At 41.2% G+C, this 24,772-nt stretch overlaps 1 protein-coding gene across 2 annotated transcripts in view; it reads left to right on the plus strand.

Annotated features, from left to right (window-relative positions):
• LOC117226311 (uncharacterized) overlaps nt 1–24,772 on the plus strand; it is a 36,976-nt gene that overhangs the window by 3,005 nt on the left and 9,199 nt on the right. Inside the window, exon 1 of one of the 2 annotated variants that reach the window (XM_076525432.1) lies at nt 138–302. The exons of the other annotated variant lie outside the window; for it this stretch is intronic. Within the exon in view, the coding sequence (XP_076381547.1) occupies nt 153–302 (150 nt within the window). The 5' untranslated portion in view covers nt 138–152. Of the gene's footprint in view, nt 1–137; nt 303–24,772 lie in introns of those variants that run through there. 2 annotated transcript variants of the gene reach the window in all.

Consider the following 24,772-nt stretch of genomic DNA (forward strand, 5'->3'; position numbering starts at 1 on the left):
ACAGATGAAAGGATTTTGCAAGATCCCCTGCAAATGTTCATAGGGGATCGATCCTCGCGCGCGGATATTGTTCTTCCTTTCACTTCGTACAATGTCAGGCCGACTTATCTTGATCGCGATCGTTGTCGTTGTTTGTCGGCCGCGCAAAGAAAATGATAAAAGTGTGCAGCTGTGGCTCCCCCGACCTTGGGGAGCATTCGCTCGAAACCGTGCAATTCCAATCGGCTACGAAAGGTCCTCGGAAGTATTCAAGACTGTCGTCGATGCTTTCCCGTGTATTACTGCCGCAAATTTGTTTCCAGGTATATTAGTTATTTATAATAGAAACGACTTTCTATTGTCAGTCAGGGTCGATCCGTTCCCGCGTCCATACAATAACACCGGGGAAAGTTCGTTGGGTCGTCGTCGTCGTCGTCGTAAATCCGTTGGGTTTTTGTCGGAAATCCGTTAGATCGTCGTCGAGAATCCGTTTCGAGTCGCCTTCGAAAATCGTTGGGTCGCCGTCGGCTTTTTTCCCTTGGACACACCGTTAATTGAATTTTCCTATTTTCTATTCATTTTCATTTTCTCTGTCCCTTATCTGCTGTTATAAGTAATAAGGTTTACGGTGACGGTCGTAAACCTTGTACCTGAATTTCTACCTGGCACACCGTTAATTGAATTTTTCTATTTTCTATTCATTTTCATTTCCTCTGTCCCTTGCCTGCTGTTATAAAATAATAAAGTTTACGGTGACGGTCGTAAACCTTGTACCTGAATTTCTACTTAGCACACCGTTAATTGAATTTTTCTATTTTCTATTCATTTTAATTTCCTCTGTCCCTTATCTGCTGTTATAAGTAATAAGGTTTACGGTGACGGTCGTATACCTTGTACCTGAATTTCTACCTGACACACCGTTAATTGAATTTTTCTATTTTCTATTCATTTTCATTTCCTCTGTCCCTTGCCTGCTGTTATAAAATAATAAAGTTTACGGTGACGGTCGTAAACCTTGTACCTGAATTTCTATCTAGCACACCGTTAATTGAATTTTTCTATTTTCTATTCATTTTCATTTCCTCTGTCCCTTACCTGCTGTTATAAGTAATAAGGTTTACGGTGACGGTCGTATACCTTGTACCTGAATTTCTACCTGGCACACCGTTAATTGAATTTTTCTATTTTCTATTCATTTTCATTTTCTCTGTCCCTTACCTGCTGTTATAAGTAATAAGGTTTACGGTGACGGTCGTATACCTTGTACCTGAATTTCTACCTGGCACACCGTTAATTGAATTTTTCTATTTTCTATTCATTTTAATTTCCTCTGTCCCTTAACTGCTGTTATAAGTAATAAGGTTTACGGTGACGGTCGTAAACCTTGTACCTGAATTTCTACCTGGAACGGTTTACAGCCGTCATTTCTGGCAAGATATATTTAATGAAACGACGACGGTATATGGAAATCCTTGTAACGGGAACGGCGAATTATCGGGTTCGCGTACCTGAACTACGAGCTATAAGCTTCCCCAAAGAAAATTGCTAACACTTACTACCTGCGTTTGCCTGACAGCTGTCCACCATTAAGCACATTTTAATTGCTATACGACCGTACCGTGGACATTACAGTCTGTAGAAGTGACAATAATTATTTATTGACGTCGATGGGTGAAGCTCTCTGTTACATAGTTTACAGTAAGAAATAAGACAGAAGATATATAGATGGTTTCTTATGTACAGTGACTCGCATTAATATTCGATATGAATATTATATTATTCGATATGAATATAATAATATTCGCATGAATATTATTGCTCCCTTTTATTGTTTATAATAGTATCATCGAATCAATAGTTTTCTCATATAATAAATTTTGTTTATTTATCGCGCATGTTATTTTGTATAATAAGCGATGAACAAGATTGTGACAAAATTTAACGTCGCATAAATATTCGGACTGAATTACATTAATTTTAAATAAAATGAAAATCTTTTCAATCATATTATCATAATATTAATATTTTGTCGGTTGACCCATGTTTCGTTTTATTACTTCGTGTAATTGCCAAAGTATGGTGACGATGAATACAACGACCCCTGCGAAGAGGAACGACACAGAATTTACATGTAAAAACGATATTTCGCTTCGCTTTTTTTACGCGCATTACAAACTCGACAGCGACTTTGTGTTTGGCGTTTTTCACCTGTGCTAATGGTCTTTTCTAATTGATGTCGATTTTTGAAGTCGATATTCAGTCTAAGAGGATGATCGAATTTAGTTAGCACGTTTTGTTATCTGTCATAAATCAGATGGGCCAGTCTCTTCGGTGTCAGATTCTAAGTTATTCGCATTTTGACCAAACGGTCAATATTATTAAGGGGCCACTTCGTGTCTAAATCTTTTGCAAGTCATTTAAGTGGTATTTAGCTTCTTCCATACTGCAAAATGCATTAAATAAAGCACCATTTATAAGGTACACTATTTCTGTGCATCCGCACAGAAATATTGCATTCGCATATGCACTATTGCAGCTGCGTATTAAAATTTATAAGTTATAATTTATGAGTTATTTACTCGATAAAACTTTCGTAAATCAATATAAAACAACTGTTTTTTTTTCTTTAATGCTCCGTAAATCTAGCGTTTGATAAAGTAACGAAAAACTACGCGTCGAGTCGAATCTACGAAATATTGGGTTGGCAACTAAGTAATTGCCGATTTGTTCAATGAAATAACAAATTTTTTTTACTCGGAATGAAGTTTAATCTGTAATGTATTTTCCATTTTGTTCGATGACCTTTTGCCATCTCTCTGACAACTTGAAAATTCCACGCTCGTAGAAAGTCTGATCCTTTTCGGCCAAAAACTGAGTTAAGTGAGATTTTACAGCGTCGTCGTCGTTAAAAGTTTTACCACGAAGGGAGTTGTCCAGGAATCGAAATAAGTGGTAATCCGATGGCGCGAGATCAGGGCTATGTGGTGGGTGTAACATCAATTCCCAACCAATATCCATCAATTTTTGCCGAGTGGACAAAGACGTGTGCGGCCTAGCATTGTTCTGCTGGAAAATGACACCTTTACGATTGACCAATTCTGGTCGCTTTTCCTTGACCGCTGCATTCAATTTGTCCAGTTGCTAACATTCACGGATAATAAAAAATAACATAATAATAATAATAATAATTTTATAATATAACATTTACGGATATCATAAAAATGGGAGTGAGAGACATCTATAACTGAAATCGGCAATTACTTAGTCGCCAACCCAATATATATTATTCCTCTCTTCCGTTATTCAAGCGTTTAATGCAGAATCTAGTTCCCCGAGGCAGATATTTTCGCAACTATTAAAAATCCTCGCCCGCGCAAAGGGTTAATCCTTTCCACTCGAATGGCGACTCCAAGGCGCAATTAAAAATTGTCACGTTAGGTTCCAAAATAATTTTATTAATCAAATTTGTTCATATTTGAAGAATATTTTATAATATAACATTCACGGATATCATAAAAATGGGAGCGAGAGACGTCTATAACTGAAATCGGCAATTACTTAGTTGCCAACCCAATAGATGCGAGCGAAGCGATTTCTCCCCGCTGCTCCGAAATTCCGTGCACACCATAAACATCGAAAAACCGCGGATTTAATAATAGCCTGGATTCTGAGAATCTTTCAAATCGTGCAACGTGCAACGGCCGGAGCCCGGTGACTTGAACGCGTGGCGCATCGCGTTCGCGTTCGCGTTCGCGTACGCGGTTCGCGCCTCGTTCACCCATAGCTAGGTGTTTCCGCAGAGTTCGAATGCGGTGCGGGCTTGGTGGTCGCAGGTGCACGAAACCCGCTCGGCAGGCCGGCTTTTCCGTTTTCAGGCAGAGCCGTGCCGTCGATCATCGGGTGGGTTTTATTGAGCGGATGTTCGCTCGAGCCCCTTCCGTAATTATCAGTCGAGATATACCACTCGCCGTCGCTCTGCCAGCTTTGTGCGTTTTGTCAGTGGTCACACACGGCACGCACGCACGCACACACACACACACACACACACACACACACACACACACACACACACACACACACACACACTGTGGGGAACAATCGAACGAACGTGGACACAGAGAGGAGAGCCGCGTGTGAGCCCACCGGCGAGCCTCTGACCCCCGGCGCGTCTGTATGCATGTATGTTGCTCGTTGTTTCCTTTTCCGCGACGTGTGTCACACACCATCCTGCTCTTTTTCGATCCCGTCGTCGACCGACAGGACAGGATGTCGCAGTGAGTGTGTGTGTGCGCAGCGACCAAAATTACTTTGCCCGCTTCCTCCTCCCGTGTAATAACCCTTTTGAAAGCGTTTCACAATGACAGAGCTCCGAAACTTTCGGAAAGATACGTGAAACGCGGGCGCGCGCGTGATTTCTCTCTTCTCCGGCGTATTTTCATTCATCCGCGATTTCATCGACGTAAAGGATCTCTATGGTCCATTTCGTCGCACTACGTAAAAAGATTCGATCGGTATAGTTTCCGACAATGGACTTAGTTTTTCGCGTATTTCATTAAATCCTTGCATTATGATTTCTTTTTAATTACTATGAATTTCTGTTATAAGCTTGAGTCACGATAGATTTTTATTGTAAGCTTGAGTTACGATAGATTTTTATTATAAGCTTGAGTTACGATAGATTTTTATTACAAATTTAAATTACAATGGATGATAGATTTGAATTATGACAAATAATAGACTTGAATTATAATAGATAATAGATTTGAATTATAATAGATAATAGATTCGAATTATAATAGATAATAGATTTGAATTATGATAAATAGTAGACTTGAATTATAATAGATAATAGATTTGAATTATAATAAATAATAGATTCGAATTATAATAGATAATAGATTTGAATTATGATAAATAGTAGACTTGAATTATAATAGATAATAGATTTGAATTATAATAAATAATAGATTCGAATTATAATAGATAATAGACTTGAATTATGATAAATAGTAGACTTGAATTATAATAGATAATAGATTTGAATTATAATAAATAATAGATTCGAATTATGAAAGATAATAGATTTGAATTACAATAAATAATACATTCGAATTATAATAGATAATAGATTCGAATTATAAAAGATAGTAGATTTGAATTGCAATAAATAATAGATTCGAATTACAATAAATAATAGATTCGAATTATAAAAGATAATAGATTCGAATTACAATAAATAATAGATTCGAATTATAATAGACAATAGATTTGAAATATGATCGTACGTTAGATCTCACCCTTTTGGCGTTACGGGGTAAAATGATCCATTCGCCGGTCTTTTTAACGCATTCGGAAATAATTGGGATACCTACTTGCGATCAATTGTCGATTTTCGAAACCACATCTTCGTGTTATGTTTCGCGAGAGAAGCAAGAAGAGGCACGGTCTCATCGTGCCGGTAAAATGTTCCAGACATTTTCGCAGGACAAATGTCCAAATACTATGCGAACGGTACCCAGCGTACGTACATTCTATTCCCACAACATGATCGTAGCTTTTAATTGGCTACGTAAACTTAATTAGATCCACACGAAATCACCATTTCACGCGAAAGAGTTCGAACAAAAGATTGTTTGCTTTCCTAACTATCTTACTTAAGCCAGATGATTCTCATCAATTTCTTTGCGTGTACTTTCCAACAACACGCTGTTCGAACTGTACACTTCCTAATGAACAATACGTATATTCGAGCAAAGAACACTTTTGTTTTCGTCGGCAATTTCTCGAACCGCGTCGAAAAGCTTCGATCGCTTCAATACGTCGTTGAAATAATTAAATCGCCCAACACGATGCGGCGTTCATTTAAAATCACGACAGAAGCGACCGCGAGGAAGAACCGCCTCGCGATTTAACCCTTTGCACTCGAAGCTATTTTAACTGAAAATATCAAACCATTTTTCTAACTTATTGTATTTCTATTTTTTTTTATGACAAAATGCATTTTATGCACATGAAATTGACTCTTGGGACTCGCACAACAGTTTCACACTCTTAACAATTTTTTAAATCTAAACTTTGTCAATATCAAAATTATCTATATAAAATATAAAAGTTATCTAAATATAGAGTAATATATATATTATCTAAATATAAAAGTTATCTATATAAAAATTATCTAAATATAGTAACATATATATTATCTAAATATAAAAGTTATCTATATAAAAATTATCTAAATATAGTAATATATATATATTATCTAAATATAAAAGTTATCTATATAAAAATTATCTAAATATAGTAATATATATATTATCTAAATATAAAAGTTATCTATATAAAAATTATCTAAATATAGTAATATATATATTATCTAAATATAAAAGTTATCTATATAAAAATTATCTAAATATAATAATATATATATTATCCAAATATAAAAATTATCTATATAAAAGGTGATATAACAAATTTTAGTGGTGCCTCAGAGTCACCACTCGAGTGCAAAGGGTTAAATGTCTAATTTCAATGGCCCGTGGTGACTTTATCTCGAATCTGTTGCACGCCCCGCGGTTCGTACGCCCGCAAAATGGCCGACAAACGCACTCGCGAAAACTCTTCTTTCGCCGTCTGGGCCGGTCACCGACGTTCGCGTTTTTTCGACGTTTTTCGACGGCGATTTCGCGTGAAATCGAGCGCCAATTAAAACGGCCGCCGCCGGTCTCGTTAACTCGGGGATACGTGAATGCATTCCTGTCTGACGATTTGTCGTACGCACTTCACACTTTCTGCCTCCGTTGAAGGCATTCGAAATGTGCGGAGAAAATATGGATGGAACGAGAGTAAACGTTCTTGTTACGAAATTCCGAAAGCGGAATGAAATTTTGTTTCCGCGTTCGTTGTCGTTCCACGAAAATCGCACGCGCGCCCCACCCAATTTCACCGAGTGACGGTTTCAGCGTTAACGCTTTGTTTACCGGAAGCCTGTTGATAGCTTTTTAACGCTCGAACGGCGAACCCTTTTGACGAAAGAATACCTCTAATTAGCATAGGATAATTTTTATAATTTTAGTTACGAATGTTGTCAATGTATTTTTCAAGATGGCCCTTCTAGACGCGACTGATTTTGATAAATCGCGGTGATGTTTTTATTACTAATCTTTATGCAAAATAAAAATTGTCCGCATCGATTGCAGGACATTGGAACCCAGCGCAATTTGTTTTTCCTTTTATAAATAATTTTATTAATAATTTCATTATTATAATATTTAATTTTGTTATTAATTAAATAATTAATAATATTGATTAATAATAAGTTGATATTACGAATGATTAATAATTATTAATTAAAAATTAATGATCTTTCAATCTTTTCACTATTTTATATATCATCTGTCAATTTTCATCTGAAATGCATAAAATCCGCAGTCTACTCATTACTATACTTTACTATTACTATACTACTTTACTACTACTATACTACTACTATGCTACTTTACTACTACTATACTCTCTACTACTATACTAATACTATGTTACTTTATTCTACTACTATACTACTACTATACTACTTTACTACTATTATACTTCATTACTATACGTTACTACTACTCATTACTATTACAGTACACTCATTACTAATCAATATTCTTAGTTCGTTCCAATCTTTCTATTATCTTAAATTATGCCCACTCATTTTTTATCATGAACGCATAAAATCTGCAGGTCCCGTCATTACTATACCGCGGATCTTTATGAAAATAAAAATTGTCTGCCCGAATTACAAAGAGACACAGAAGTCAAGCACAATCAAACACAAGTTTTTCTCTCTTTAGTCATTTCAACAAGTTCGAATTGACGTATCAATGATCAAATGAGCAATCGAAGATGCGAATCCGTTCGCCCGTATCGAAAGTTCCATTCTTTTCTGGACTGGTTCGCGTGCGTAGCAAGAAGCTCCTGGATCATCCGGCGAGATCCGTTCGTCGCTCGCAACCCGATAATTCCGTCGGCGTCTCCCGACGATTGACACGTTCCGTGCCACGTGTACCATCGATGGTACACGCTTGCATGTTCACTTAGTGAACTGAACAAATTGTTTACAAGAAATTTAGAACCGAAGAATCAATTTCCACCGCAAGAATGGGCGTTGATAAGTTTTTGTTACGTTGTTATGTGTACGAGAATTAATAATTGCACGTAATACACCAAGTTTTAGTAAAATATCAAAGTGTGAAGATTCGAGTAAAAAAAGCTCGGCACGGAACGTGTTAACGAATGTCTTCGGGGTGTATCCGGATCGGCTGGGTTTCCTGTTCGGGGCGCGGATTATCGTCCGTGAAAACGGAGCGTTCTGCTGTTTTCGCGGAGTTTCACCTAGAGATGCTCGGGCGCCTCGAGGTCGACCCGCGAGGACCAAGAAGACGCGAGCCGCGCACGGATTACGGGAATTTTCTCAGCCGTGGATCCGTGGATCATGGATCGCGGCAAGCGAAAGCGTGGCTGCCGCGTTACCACGACGAGAAAGGAGAGCCTGACGAGGGGGAGGGAGGGTGGCGGCCGGGAATCCTCTATAATCGCGCGTACACGCACGTAACCACACGCGTTTTGCAATGGAGCAACCGTGGCCAGGCCACCGGCTACATCGTTCTGTCCCGCACCATATAATTTGTCGCGACTCGTCCTCCAGGATGATCATTATTCCAGAGCCGTGGACAACTAGGTAACCTTTTTCAGCTACCGCCTCTATCCACGCTACTCGTTAATGAACAAACCGTCAATCAAACTCTTCCGGTACGCCGGGTTAGTACCCCCGCCGGCCAGGCAATCCTCGACAAGATTTAGCGTACACGTAAACGTCGTTACACCTGCGCTCTCGATGCGCTAAACAACGCGGATCTGCGAAATGCAGCTCCCGCCGGGAAGCGCGCCGACACCTTTTCGAAGTGGGGTAACTCTCTTCGAGCTGGCCCAAATCGATTGTATTTCTTTTCACCTTCGCTGTGTTCTTAGGAAATCGGTAATTTCGCGAGAATTTGCACGGGTCTGGAACGACAACGGAATTGAAATTTTCGTTCCAAGCTCGATCGAAATTTGTAGAGACATCGTTAGACAGCGAACTGGTCGATCTAACGTTTTGGAAACATTTAGGTCGTTCGGTTAAATTTTTAACAAGTTGTTCTACTTGGGAAGGTGTCAACATGATACAGTAATATCTCCCTAATTGACGCTCAGATTGTCCAGAAAAATGGACAATTTTGGAAGAGGAGATACGATTGTTGATATCGATTGTCAACAACTATAAAAAACGAGCTGCAGGTCTCGAATAATCGTATCACCACTTCTCAAATTGTCCATTTTTGTGCACGTCAGTGCACAGAAGCGTCAGTTAGGGAGACATTACTGTACAGTAGCGTTTTTCTAATTGACGCTGAGATTGTCCACAAAAATGGACAATTTGGGAAGAGAAGATACGATTATTCGAGCCTCGCGGTTCGTTTTTATAGTTTCGAATTGTTAACGATTATAAAAACGAAGTGCAACGCTCAAATAATCGCATCTCTTCTCCCCAAATTGTCCATTTTTGTACACGTCAGTGCACAAAGTTAGGAAGACTGTACAGTAACGAGATTGTCCAGAAAAATGGACAATTTTGGAAGAGGAGATACGATTGTTCGAGCCTTGTGGCTCGTTTTTTATGGTTATCGATTGTCAACAACTATAAAAACGAGCTGCAAGTCTCGAACAATCGTATCTCCTCTACTCAAATTGCCCATTTTTGTGCACAATCTGAGCGTCAATTAGGGAGACATTACTGTGCTAAGCGCGATGACTGCAGTTAAAACTTCGCTTGGGCTCAATTGCCCTAATTTGCGGCTTCGTAAAAATTTAGAGGCGATGCAATTAGCTCGAAAAGTCAGCTGTTATCGAGGACGGAGACCTAATCAGGTTGATAACTCGGTTTTACAGGCCTAAGTCCGAGGACCTGCTGTTTCAAGTTTTTACTGGTGCATCGTTCACCTAACGTGGAACTAATTAGGCTGACAACTCTTCAGGTCTCACAATCCAAGGGATTTCCTGTTTTCGAACGTTTGTAATTCTATCGTTGATCTAATGCAGGCCTAATCGGGTTGATAAATCTTCGGTCTCGCGATCCAAGGGATTTTCTGTGTCAAATTTTAGTTAGCGTACTTTGGGGACCGCCTTTCAAAAAGAGTGGATACTTGTATTCCAGATGATAATACGACGGTTCTAGCTCAGCTTTCGAGCTCGTTCTTTCATCTGTCGTTGACGGCGAAGAGAGACGGCTCACTTGGAATGTTCAGCGATTGCGCGATATAATGCAGTATAATGCTGAAAGGCAACGATACGAGCGACCCTAACGGGATCAGGAAAAGAGAATCGTGCCCGGCACTCGACAAAGCCTATCATGACAGCAGAAAAGAGACAATCGTCCTGTTTTATGCAAAGTAGTATCGTTTTATAGTCTCTTTTGAAAACTACTCCGGAGATCCTGTCGGCCTCCAGAAATCTGTTCCACGTCCGAACCGTCTAGAACTTGATCGTTCCACTAAAAATAGTGTCATTTATCGCAAATCATTGAACATCATTGACATCAAGACATTGACCTTTACAAAAATTATTTTATTTTCAATTTATGCCCGAGATTGTCAACTTGCTAGTAACAATCCGAACGGAATTCAGGTCGCTACCTTCGTCACAGGGCAATGGAATTAAATTAAATTTCAATTAAAATGTTTCCGTATTTATCGAATATATTTACGTAAACGTGCACAGTATTTCACTTGCAATAGAACAGTTTAACAAAGCGATGCTAATGCTAAGTATAAATCGAAAAATATGCAATGAGATTAAGAACAAATATTCTTAACACAATCGAAATCATCGCGAACAATATTTACGAACTACATTCAAATTCCTCTTCAATCTTGTTTATTTCCTAATAATTACACAATCACAGAAAGTGTAAATATCGTAATAATTTGTTTCTTTTTCTGGACAGAGAGTAAGGAGAAATTTATTCACTAGAGAGAGATTCGAGATCGCCGCAGAAAATCTCGTTCGCGGCCGAGACTCGTCCTTTCCACTTAACAGATTAATCGCCGAAATACTGAAACGAAAGACTCGGGGGGGAAAAAAAACCGCGCGTCGTTCCCAGAAGAAGTGTGCTCCGGGTACAAAGTGGGTCTTTATCTTGTTGCAGCGGTGCGCGCCTGCAAACATAAAACGCGATTAGATATTAAACACGTGTCGGGATCAAGGTGCGGGGTTAACTTGGTACAACTTTGCGGAACTTTCGTAGGTCGTTTTCCCACGCTTCCCCGTCGAATCCCTCCGTTCGTCCTCCGTTTACATCTGACAAGAGCTGGAAAGGGAGGAGAGAACGAATCGGAGGATAAAATCGTCTGGAATCTCGCGCCGCCCGCGATTCTAATTCCTCTACGTCGGTGTGCACCTTTCGCCATCGCGGCATTATATGATACACCGGCATGAAACACTGCCCACTTGCCTTTCACAATTTCTATAGGGTGGCCGGCACTAAAACAAATGAACAATCAAGCTGTTCGGTCGTTAGCCGACGCCGACGCCGCCGCGGTGCCGAGGAATCGGCGGGCGCCTCTCTCGATCCTTTCCATCTCGGTTACGATCCAAATTTAATCCGAATTGCGCAATCGACTCGGGAGGAAAGTGCCTTCTCGCCTCTGCCGGGGGGATCCTTGGGAACGACCTGAAACGGTACGGAGGCACGTTTTCGTCGCCACGATGCCGACGAGGATGCTGGTCACGTTGATAGATCCGACTCCGCGTCTCGAACGCGCGACGCCTCGGCTGACCCTTTCGCGATCGAACGCCGCAAATGTAGTCCGATTCACCTTGGTCGATCCTTTCGCCTTGCTAGTCCCTCGAGATTAATCGAGCCGTCTCTAGAAATGATTTCAAAATCGCAGATCTTAAGGTACGATCGATTCTCTTTTTCCTTCTCTTCATTCTTCTGTATTCGTTTGGCAATCATGCAGAGATTTGTTTGGTAATTTTTAGTCGGAACATTTTCCTCTTATTTTAAAGCACTGATTTTTAAGTGGCAACGACCTTTGCTGCTTGCTAGCCACTCTGGATTAAATCGACAATTTTGCAGAGATTTGTTTGGTGATTTATTTTCGTGATTTTTAGTCGGGGAAGATTTCCTTCTCTTATTTCAAAGCACTGATTTTTAAGTGGCAACGACCTCTGCTGCTTGCTAGCCACTCTGGATCAAATCGACAATTTTGCAGAGATTTATTTGGTGATTTATTTCGGTGATTTTTAGTCGGAACATTTCCCTCTTATTTCGAAGCACTGATTTTTAAATGGCAACGACCTTTGCTGCTTGCTAGCCACTCTGGATCAAATCGACAATTTTGCAGAAATTTGTTTGGTGATTTATTTTGGTGATTTTTAGTCGGAACATTTCCCTCTTATTTCAAAGCACTGATTTTTAAGTGGCAACGACCTTTGCTGCTTGCTAGCCACTCTGGATCAAATCGACAATTTTGCAGAGATTTGTTTGGTGATTTATTTTGGTGATTTTTAGTCGGAACATTTCCCTCTTATTTCAAAGCACTGATTTTTAAGTGGCAACGACCTTTGCTGCTTGCTAGCCACTCTGGATCAAATCGACAATTTTGCAGAAATTCATTCGGTGCAATTTCAAGTTCGAATGTTTCTCTATGATTTACTGTGATTCGATCTCGAAGCAGGTTCGATCGTTTCGTGTGTCCCGTTGCACGGTTGCCGAAAAAAGGAAAGCAGATATTCCCGTAGAATTGCAACGAACGAATGAAAATCCTTAAGATCATCACCTGGAAACGCCGACGCCAAGTTCAAGTTTCCCCCGCATCCTCACTTTCGCCGGCATCAAAAATTACCATAATCCTCGGTAATAGCGCGCCTCTGTCTTAAACATATCGTAACGTAAACATTCAATTACTTTCACGTGCAAGCCGAGTTCGCGTCCGCGACACCGTTAAAGAAGATTATAACGGTGATCCGCGGATTTATACACGCAACAGAAACCGCGATGATGGACCGCGGATCGTCCTGTTATTAAAATGTTGTGTTATTACCCAGAAGACCTGTTGAATTATTACGATTGCAATTTGCTCGCGTGCGTCGGCGATTTCCTTCGCAACGGCCGCAGTTGTTCCGCTGAGGCCGACTTCGAGGATGGATTTTTATGGAATTAACAGTCGCCGCATTCCATTGTTGAACGTACACGCTTGATGTGTGAGTACACTCTCCCTCCAAAATTATTAGGACACCTGCTCGTGTGATTTTCCTTCTATAAAATCGACGTTGTTTCGATTATAATGTTAAACATATTTATGCACTTGTTAAACGGTTCAATATAAATTAATTTCGAAATAAATAAAAAAAAAAATCGCAGCAATTCATCAGCGGCTCTTCAAATTTATTTAACTTCGAGCGTTCTAATACTTTTTGAGAGGGATCTATATACGATAGGAATATGGATATATTATATATATATATGGATATAATATATATGGATATATATACGATAGGATATAATATATATGGATATATATACGATAGGATATAATATATATGGATATATATACGATAGGATATAATATATATGGATATATATACGATAGGATATAATATATATGGATATATATACGATAGGATATAATATATATGGATATATATACGATAGGATATAATATATATGGATATATATACGATAGGATATAATATATATGGATATATATACGATAGGATATAATATATATGGATATATATACGATAGGATATAATATATATGGATATATATACGATAGGATATAATATATATGGATATATATACGATAGAATATAATATATATGGATATATATACGATAGGATATAATATATATGGATATATATACGATAGAATATAATATAAATGTTCAGATAAGAGGACGATTGCTCAGTTAAAGGTGCCGGGACGTCGTCTTCCGCGATTTCTGCGGTAAATCGTCCCGGTACACGATTGGCCTTTGATCGAGCCGACTGCCGGTGAAAAAAGAGTATCTAAATACCAGACGATTCGGATATCGCAGGAACGGATAATCGAGGTTCCACCGTGTTGCAGCGCTCGCGATTGTTGGAACGTTATCGAATCGGGGCCCGTCGATTCTTGCGCCAGGACCCGACGACGCAATAATATTCCCGGTCGTCGATATGGCGTACTTTACAATCTGATATTCAATATTAAGATCATTGGACCGTGGTGGTTCTCGGCGTGTGATATTACATACAGTCGTGGCCCGATCTATCTGCGTGACTTCAAATGGCAGTTAAGCTTCGCCAGCGATCTCATCCTCGTGAGATCAGGAAATGAGAGGGAAGCTTCTCTGAGGCCGAGTGCTTAACAGTTATTCGGCCCGCAGAAAATGGATACGCCGGCCTGCCACCTTCGTAATGAATCTAGATCGCCGCGGAAAGATCGAATGTACCATCTTTTCGCTCGAATTCCGTCTCTAGAGACGTCGTCCTCGCCGTCCGTCACGCTGCCGAACGATTTCGAATTCTATGTCAAAGTCGAACAATGTCAAACACACGAAGTGTTTTGTAGGGAGGGAGTTTATATTCGTAGCGGCGTTTAGGGTTCACATTCAAAACGGATTTATATTCAAATTTAAATTTAAATTCTCAGCGGCTGCAGTTTAATTATGCTTTTTAAACGACGTTTGATGCAGTTTGGTCGGTCAGCGTCGCTCATATGCGACGTTCGCGATTTTGTAATTGACCTGAAAATGATCTGATTAACACGTTCCGTGCCGAGCTTTTTTTACTCGAATCTTCACACTTTGATATTTTACTAAAACTTGATGTATTACGTGCAATTATTAATTCTCGTACACATAACAACGTAACAAAAACTTATCAACGCCCATTCTTGCGGTGGAAATTGATTCTTCGGTTCTAAATTTCTTGTAAACAATTTGTTCAGTTCACTAAGTAAACATGCAAGCGTGTACCATCGATGGTACACGTGGCACGGAACGTGTTAATTTAGTATCAATAATATTGCGTTATTATTAATAGAAAAAAATTATTATTAATAATATATTATTATTAATAATGTTACAGTATTATCATTAATATTACATTATTATTAATAACGCCACATTATTTTGATATTTTACAATAAATGGATGCAACCATAAGTTAACACAAAGCTGAAAGATAAGGATTGCAATAAAATAACGTTTTACAAAGGTGATGGCGCCATTATGCGTTTTAAAAGCGAAGATAGACAGCGAAGAAGTGGCGTCGATGAACGTGCAGCGAACCAAATTGAAGCAACAATCCATTGCAATTAAATCCTGATTGCAATTAACAGCGAGGAGCATCCGGTAACAATCCGAACGGCTGATAAACTTTAAGCATCGGACCAATTTATCGGCCGCTTATTAATTGACCCCCGTAATGTTCCACGATTTCGTTTCGTGATCCGCCAACGCTCCCACGTGTCCCAGTAAAAAAATTCGTCATAGCCTGAGAAACGGAACGCCGTTTAAATGTCAGCGGGGTTATCGGTCAGCTGGGAACAATGTTGCGTAAAAATTGAAAGAATATTAGAAACGAGAGATCGACCGAGGGAACAGAGCGGCGCACAATGGTCCTGAGAGCGATTTCTCTCCTCAGAATTTAGCAGAATATTTCATCGAGCAAATCGTCCGTATCGAATGATAATTTGACTGCTTTTTAATTTAAGCCGCGCGTTTGTTTCGATATGATTGTTCACAAATCGTTGTCCAATTCCCTGAATGACATTATCGGATACAAGCTGTTTTACCAGCAAATACATCCCTAAACACAATCATTTTTTTACAGTCATATGTTTTTTTTTTTTAAGAAATGTAATATAACATTTTGTGAGACGCACACGTCGAACGACCAATGAACAAACAATTTTTAAGGGATAAGAGGCAACATTCAAGTTCACTAATTATTAGTGCCCTACGATAAAAGGTTTATATATGCACTATTAATAATATATTTATAATATATAATAGTGCTATTAATATAGTAATATATAATAGTGCTATTAATATAGTAATATATAATAGTGCTATTAATATAATAATATATTAATATATACTATTAATATATAAGTGCTTTGGGCACTATTAATGCTGCTAATTGAACAAATGGAATGTGTAACAAAATATAAGGAGAAACGAAACGGCATCCGGAAGACGTCTATCTGAATTCTATTTAAATAGAGCGATCGTTTCACATCGTTTTATGTTTGATACGACGCTCATAAATTCTCCGGGGGGGTTCGATTCGAAAAATAGACTTTTTAAAGAATCCGGGCCACCGTGCGAATAGAAAGCCAGCCACGGGAAGCTGTAACATATCGAACACGTTCGTCTCTTTTTGTTCTCGCGGCGGGTCGGTCGGCCCGTGGCCCTCCGAATCTCGCCGCTAACGAATTTACAAACTCACAAAGAAGATAGAAAAGAGTCGGCGGAATCTAATTCCGTCCCTAGTTCGGCCTTGAGCGTTTTCAACATCCCTAACATTCCGTTTCTTCGTCGAAAGTCGCGCCGCGAGTCCGGCGCTGCCTCCAATTATGCTCCTTCTCCTCCGGCTTCTCGCGTCGCTTCTTTCTCCGTTACGGCGTCTTCAATTAGAACGTCGATGCACGGATCACTTCGGATCAACTTTAATCAACTTTACTCTGCAAACATTTGTCCAGATGTTGCCCGCAAACGCGTCGGAAGGGGATCCGCTCTAACTCGTTTGCATCGCGTTCGTCGCGTTGCTGTTTTATGCGCGTTCGCTTTTTTCCACCGTTCCAAGCATTTTGCAATTAGCGCGAAGCTTTCTTTGCTCGTTGTCCGGTGAATCAATCGGTTTAACGTCTGAAAAGAATTCGAGCCACTTGGTCGATATTAATTTGGCTTCCGGAGATGATGGAAATATTATTTTGACTACATTTTCTGCTGATGCATCGAATTGGATGCCATTAGTCTCGGCATCGAATTAGAACAGCGATTCATATTATGATGTTGCGGTATTCTAATCGCGATCGAATTAACGTAGAGTACAGCATTCCGAGGGTGTTTACGTCGTTAAACTATCTAGATGCTACGGTGCAAGGGTTCGAGAAAAATGGAACGAGCTGGCGCTCGTAAACCGTGCGCCAGGAAGAAGTTGGGAAAGGGACGGAAAAAGCTTGGGTCCACGCGCTCTGATACAGAGGTTAACGAAACCGCTAGAAATGCTAGGAGAAACCGGAAATACTCTAGACGGCATTTGGCTCGATATTTCAAGTGGCCTACACATTGTGCACGGCTGGTGCAGCACCAGTTAAAAGAGTTCGCAGGCGTTCAAAGGCGTTCGCGGAGGCGTTTTCGCCGGCAGGAAAGCGTTGTTCGGCCGGCTCTCGAGTTTCGCACGGCAGTTTCGCGTTTTATTGAACCTGCATCAATGAAAATGCATAAGCCGCGGGGCCCTGGAGAACACGCCGTTTTTTACCGCGGACTCGCGCGCGCGCGCGCTCTTGCTCCCGGTGCCTAGAAACCGTCGTCGATGGCATCGAGGAAAGTTCGCCGGCTGCAATTTCCTTCGGGCCCGGCAGACGAACATATTTTCTGCATCACTGAGCCCCTCCTTCCTTCTCTCTTTCTCGCCTCTCTCCCCTCGGTCTACCGTCTCTCATTCCACGCGCGATTCTACGTTCCGCGATCCTTCCGCTCGCGGATCGAAAGAAACGCTTCGCCGTATCCAAAGGCCGCGTTTCCAGCCGCGCTCGAAAACCGTTCTTCGTGGAACTTCCACGGGGAATCTCGATGATCCTGCTATTCTTTCTTTTCGCCGATCAAATAAACTATTCTTTAACGAACGGGGCAGCTTCGATCCGGATCAACAATATTTTCCCCGGCGAAAGCTTATTTTTAAAACTCTTTCCGGATCGCCGCTTTGCGTTTTCTCGTTCTTCACGATTCTTCCGATCACGCTGTTTTATGGCAACGAGCGGATCTCTCGGGTATAATCAAATTCGTCGGCGAATCGATTACAAGCTGCGTAGGTATATCTATTTCCGTTCTTCGTTATTTTCGTTCGAAATATCTTTGTGTCTTGACCAAAATGAACTTTGCCACCGGTTTCTGCTTCTTATATGTATTATTTGTACTGCTTGCATTTATGTTCGTCTTGTAAATCGCGTACAGATCACGGCGCATCAAAATTTTCATAAACGCCGTAAACATTGAAAGGGTTTACGTTCTTCAAATGTTCGTGATTTTGTACTGTCGCATCTGATCGGATTCTTGCCGCGACTGCCAATTTAATAATAACAATTTCACGGTGAATAGTTCAGTCTGTTTTATTCCTGCAAACAGAAGCCTGATCGGATTGAAAAGTTTTAATGGGGCACTTCCGCTCCATCGACAATAATGAACGTGCATTCGCGTGGATGTTAAAGTGTGATGATCGATTGATTTATTTTATGGCTCCGATCAATGGTGTGCGACTTCTAGATGATCGACGATCACAGCGGCTGCGAGTTTCGTCGCATTTATTTCTAATTTTATAATAAGCACCGGTTCGTGTTAACATAAAGCGGAGGAAATGAGAAACACAGGACAGATGCGGCACGTAACGATGATGCAAAACGAGATCACGGTTTAAAAATCGTCGGCGATTTATGCGTCGACCGCGGATCTCCAAATGAAAATTGTCGAACGTTCGTGAAAAATCTGTTCGTGAAAAATTCTGCACATCGATTGCAAGGAACTTGATACACGTAATTCTCGCTTCTGCACTTTTATACGATCGAAATGGCGTAACAAGTGTCCCGAAACTGCTCTCTTACGTTTTCATTGTTTTGTAACTCGTCCGCTCGGTGTTCTCACAAATGCATAAAAAAATCCGCGATCTGCTCTAATATGTCCTGGAAATGCATAAAAAGTGTCAGCATCGTTTCCCACAGTTCGCGCGTCTACGCAACGCCGTCGCAACATCGATGATCCGCGAGAAATCATCGCGATTCGTCTATGAGAGCAGCAGCAGCAGCAGCCTAATTGGGTCCTTTCTCCCGCGGGATTCTCCGCGATCGCCTAATTGTTTTCGATAAAGAAAAGAAACCTCGAGTGTTGCGCGGTCGTGCGACCCCGCTACCATGGTATTTCTCTCTCGTTGTTTACGCAAATTCTCCTTCCACTTTCGTTCGACGGATCCGTCGGATTGCGGCGATCGGTTTCTTTAATGTTAATTAACTGATTAGCCGCGCGACAAAAGCACGGTCGCGCGTTAATTAGCCGCGACGGTGGAGAGAGGCCCAGTTTGTTCAACGAGCAGATAAGACGAGGCACGGTGTCACTGAAAAATCAAGTCCCACGGCTTGCATCCGGCATTCTCGAACGCCATTGTGTCGGCTGTCGCTCGATTTTCGCACTATTTAACGCCGCGTCCGCTTCCCTTTGTTTAGCCCCAGCATCTGGGCTTTTCGACACCGGCTAATTGCAACAACGATTTTCTCTGATGTGTGTCAACGATTCGCCGGATCGGTTCTCTTCCTCTCGCGACATTCGGCCGACGACTTTTTTTAATGAAACTTCTTTCGTCGAACCCCCGAGGAGAGACAGGCGATCCGTCGAATACCTCGTGAAACGGTGTCCTTGCTTCGCAACAAACTTTTCTGCAGGCACAAGCAAACTGCATTTGCCAGCAACGAATTTAATTAATTTACGCGGGGGAGCGACTTGATGGTTTAAAGTTAATAATCGATACGTCTGGACTTATTTATTTGACTCGTGCTCTGGAGGAATAAGTATAGAAGAATATTTATATAGGTGTAGAAATTATAGAAAAATGTGTTTATATATACATTTTTTTATTACTGTTTTCTCCGATTTACTAATCGACCGAATTAACATCTTTCCTTCGGCTGATAACGATCGTCAATTGCGTTTAATGAGAATAATGAACGGTGATCATCGATCAACCAATTCAACCAATTTATTTGACGATCATCTTCGTCGTGAAGAAACGGCGATATTTTGTGTCATGACGAGTATTAATTGACGCTCGTCATACGTAAAAATTTGCCGATTTTAAGGTGCCGTAAATGAGTTCGGTGTCCAAGACGAGATAAAACGAAGAAATAAAAAAGATATAAGTACTTGTCAAGAAAAACCTGTTAACCGATTAAACGATCTTGAATGATCGGTATTCTTGTGTCGTGCAACAAATCGTTCCGAGTTCGCACGGCTTTTTTTTGATGCCGCGGCCGTGTGTCGGTCAACGCATTCAATGCAATAGGAAAGCAAAATTGTAAATGAAGCTCGCCTAAGAAAAGAAAGTTCGGCTGGAAAGTGTTATCATTCATTACGGCGCAAAATTCATCGTAGCGACGCGACGCCAGGGATTCGTGATTCATCCTCCCGGCAATTAGTATTCACTGTACGCGTTGTCGCTACATCTTATTGTCCGCGGGAAATTACATTTTACGCGAGCCTTATCCCGATGTGCCATTTCGCCGATTCGATATTCGCCGGGATTTCTGCTGCGCTTTCAATCGTTCCTGGAAAAAACTGACGCGCGACGACGTCCTCCCTATGCACGCGTACCCCGACGCATTTTATGCATCGCTGCAGTATTCTTATCTGTTCTCGCGGCGACAATGCACGGAGTTGCGACCGGATCGCGGATCCGCGCGCAATTTCAGACGATTTACGAGCTGAAGCGTTAGGTTTTTATGACCGAAATGTATTAGAAATTTTCTGCACGCGCTTGGATATGTTTCAAGTTAAGATAGTGCTATTTTTCTGCGATTAGCTCCATTATTATTAATACCGTTGCAGAATGCCTGCACTATACCATTCTTCGCGGTTGTTGCGATTTAAACTGTTGTATTCGTTCGAAAAAAAATTAGATAATAATCTTAGTTTGCATAAAAATGATTGCCTCGCGAACTAAAATCAAGCAGAAAAGATATTGAACGCAATGACAGGGGGGGTGATTAAAATTGAATTAATTTCGATTCCATGCAACTTCTAGCCTAATAATATTATTCTTTTATCGTTGTATTATGTGCACGGATAAATATCATTTAAATGTTTAACACTCGAACGGGGGGACCTTCTCGACGAAAGTATAATAACCGAGTATGCTTCGGCATCATTTGTAATTCGAGACACGTTCACTTTCCTTCAGACTCTATCGAAACACGTGAAGCTTTCGATTAACCGACGTTTATCTGTAAAAACGTTCGTAAATCGAAGTGAGCGATCGACCGATCACGATGCAACGAAAGATCGCACGAAACGCGGTCTCATTATTTTTCCGAGGGGATGCATGACGTACGTACAGCATTGCCAGGTGTACATATTCGGTATCGCTGAGTACATATTCAGTTTTCGCGGAGTTCCATCGTTAACGATCGGCCGATGAATCGGGAGGATCGTTCACGGTGATCGCGGCGAGGATCGTCGAGCGCCGGTATTTGAATATACGCGGCCGCGGCGGAAATGGAAAGAGAGCAGCAGATGGCGAGGGGCGGCGGGAGGAAAAAGGAGGGCGGAAAATCGAAGTAAAAAGAAGCGGGGCCGGGTATTCCAACAAGACGAGGTGCCCGGGATCTTCCTAGCAAAACACCGTCTGCGCGTTAGCTCGTGGGGCTCTCTCTGTTCGTTCGTTTGACTGGAATGCACCAAAAATAAATTCGGCGGCGGAGTGCCATTTTGGAATCACCCCTTAATGCATTTGTCTCACTCCCCGTCTCTCTCTCTCTCTCTCTCTCTCTCTCTCTCATTCTATTCGTCTCCTCGCTCAGTCTCCCTCTTTCTCTCTCTTCCCGTTTCGTTCTTCGTCTCTCTCTCTCTCTCTCTCTCTCTCTCTCTCTCTCTCTCTCTTTCGCGCCGACCTCGTCGTTCTCGTTTTTTACAACTTCATTCTGTCACATATTTCGTGTATCGTATCATGTTTCCCGATTTCCACCGGCCGGATACGCTTGGCCCCGGCTTCGAAAACAGTCCACGAACTTGTCGATGACGTCGCCATTCATCCTCCACGGACGATTTTAAACCTGCTAACAGGGGTGGCGGAGGCGACTCGTCATTTGTAGCCGACCATATCTCCATCGTGTTTCTTGTTCCCCTCTTTTTCCGCGCGGGACGGCCGCGTCTCGCGAACAGATGTTTCCGAGTGCACGGTGTATATGGTTCTAAATGGATTCAGAAGCCGGTCGGCTATCGAAATTGCTGCACGGCACCCGATTATCAGCTTCCGTTCATTTAGGAATTCGATGATTGACGCTTCGCGTTCCAAGAATTCCTCTCGGGTCGACCATTAAAGACTCGAGCTTAATTCGCGAGGTGTAAGCAACGCGTCGAAGAACGCGTGAAACGATGGAACGCCGGACACGATTAGATTGTTTAACGCGTGTGCGACGTATTCGAGCAGACTGAATTTTATCAGGATATTTGGAAAAGAGTTAAAATGCTATCCGCTTCGCAGTCTCAGTTTCATTAATGAAACTATTTAGATTTTGGGGGAATTTTTTGAGGCTGATTTTTTCAGCACTTGACGTGTCAATTGAAACTGTACCGGTGCTGATTTAATAAACAAAAATTATTCATTTCGAAAGTAGCTTAATTAATCAGCGGTTCTGGCTGTGTCCCTGAAGAAGGCCGAGCGCAGAGGTTTAATGGATCTACAATTTCTTCTGGAAAAGTGAAACGCTGAATCGAAAATTTTCCTTCGGGGCTTCATTCTATAAGCTTTATACAGCACACACACACAAGGCGGTATTTTTCTAATTTTTCTAATCTACAAAATGGCGGAGACGCAGCCTGTGGATATCCTTCGAACTTAGCGCAACGAAGGTTCTTATCGAACATTTTTTATTCACTCCTTTTGCGAGATATTATATATAATTAATATATTATTATTATTATTATCTAAACTGTCGCGCAGATTGTTCTTTATCTGCCAATTTACGGAACAAGTGTTCGACGAGTCGGATTAACGAGGTTTCCACGTGAAAAGTGAGCGCAGACAGGGTAACCGACTTTTTAATCTCCCTGGTCGTTGTGAAACGGCTGATAAGAGCAAAGTAAACAGTCACAGTCATGATTTAAGGCGGTTATCGTCGCAGGAGTCCTTGAATTCTCGCGATCTCTCGAAGAAAAAGAACGATGTACGTACTCTCTTAACCCTTTGAGCCCTGAGTTGCGCGACGTTAAGCGTCTGCTGAGCCCATTTTTTGCGACGAAGCGCTCGCTGGGCTGACTGAAATTTTATTGCAAAATATATCGATTGTAATTGAAACAATTTGAATAGTAACTGAGAAAACAGCAACAAAACCATTTGTTTCATTAAACAACAATAACACGAACAAAAAGTATTAAATAAAATGAAAAAGTAAAAAATAAAGAAGTATTAAAGTATATCTCCTAAATTGAAAATTTCATAATCTTGTGTTGTGTGAACCCATATACGTGTCCATAGCCGAAATTGTACGGTTGTGTGAGAACCCATGTATGTGTTCATAGCCAATGGCGAACGACTTTGGGGGATAGAGCTGGGGGATTGGGTTTCATAGAGCTGAAAGGGTTAAAGGAACAATTTACGATTTCCAGCGATTGTGCTTCATTTCGCGAAGAGTTCTAGAATTGACGCAGGACTCGAGCAACAGCGGCCACGCTGCCTATACAGAACTAGAAACACCTGACACGTGCTTACTCATGTTCACGTGGCACCATGAAACGAGAATACGGATTGTCCGCGACCGCGAACGCGAATCAGAATTCCTTTCTGTTCGACGCGAAGAAAATCGAAGGATTCAGGTGCAAAACGGCGAACAAAGAAAATGAGTTTCTTGCGATCACGAAGGTGAGATTGTAATAATCGAGCGTTCGGGATCTGTCGGCACGGGTTTCCAGATGGTAATCCTCATGGTGCTACCGTCGTAACGGTGTCTGGCCGTAATGATACCATCGAATGGAGACATTTACTCCCCTGGGGTTAAACGTTAGACCGACGAAGACAAGAGAGAGAGAGAGAGCCTGACTCTCGAAAGGATATTGATTTCACTCTCGCGATCATGAATATTAAGACTTCCTTTTGAAGGGGAGCGCAGTAATTGTGCCTATCAGCTGGGAATTTGTTCTCAGGCATGAAGAGGCTGGCCCGAGCAAACGGGAGAGAAACTTTCAAATCCATTCCGATCATTGGATTACCATCTAGGCCGGCTTCTTCAATTATCGTTAACGTTCATCGGATGACGATTCTACTCCCGGGATTATCCTATCGCAGGATCACCGACTCGCGACATTAAAAAAAAAAGTGTCGCGCGCAGACCGGATCGAAGGATGCGTTCGCTCTGAAATTATGCCTTCCGAGTGATTGTCGGTGCTTCGTTCGTTCTTGATCCCGGCTTCAAAGTTATCGTGTTCCACAACGGACGAGAACACTTAACCGAATGGCCGCAATGATTTTTCGAAGCCTAAGTATTGGGTTGGCGACTAAGTAATTGCCGATTTCAGTTATAGATGTCTCTCACTCCCATTTTTATGATATCCGTAAATGTTATATTATAAAATTATTATTATTATTATTATGTTATTTTTTATTATCCGCGAATGTTAGCAACTGGACAAATTGAATGCAGCTGTCAAGGAAAAGCGACCAGAATTGGTCGATCGTAAAGGTGTCATTTTCCAGCAGGACAATGCTAGGCCGCACACGTCTTTGTCCACTCGGCAAAAATCG

This window comes from Megalopta genalis, chromosome 11 (genome assembly GCF_051020955.1).
Source record: "Megalopta genalis isolate 19385.01 chromosome 11, iyMegGena1_principal, whole genome shotgun sequence".
In the NCBI taxonomy this organism is placed as follows: domain Eukaryota; kingdom Metazoa; phylum Arthropoda; class Insecta; order Hymenoptera; family Halictidae; genus Megalopta; species Megalopta genalis.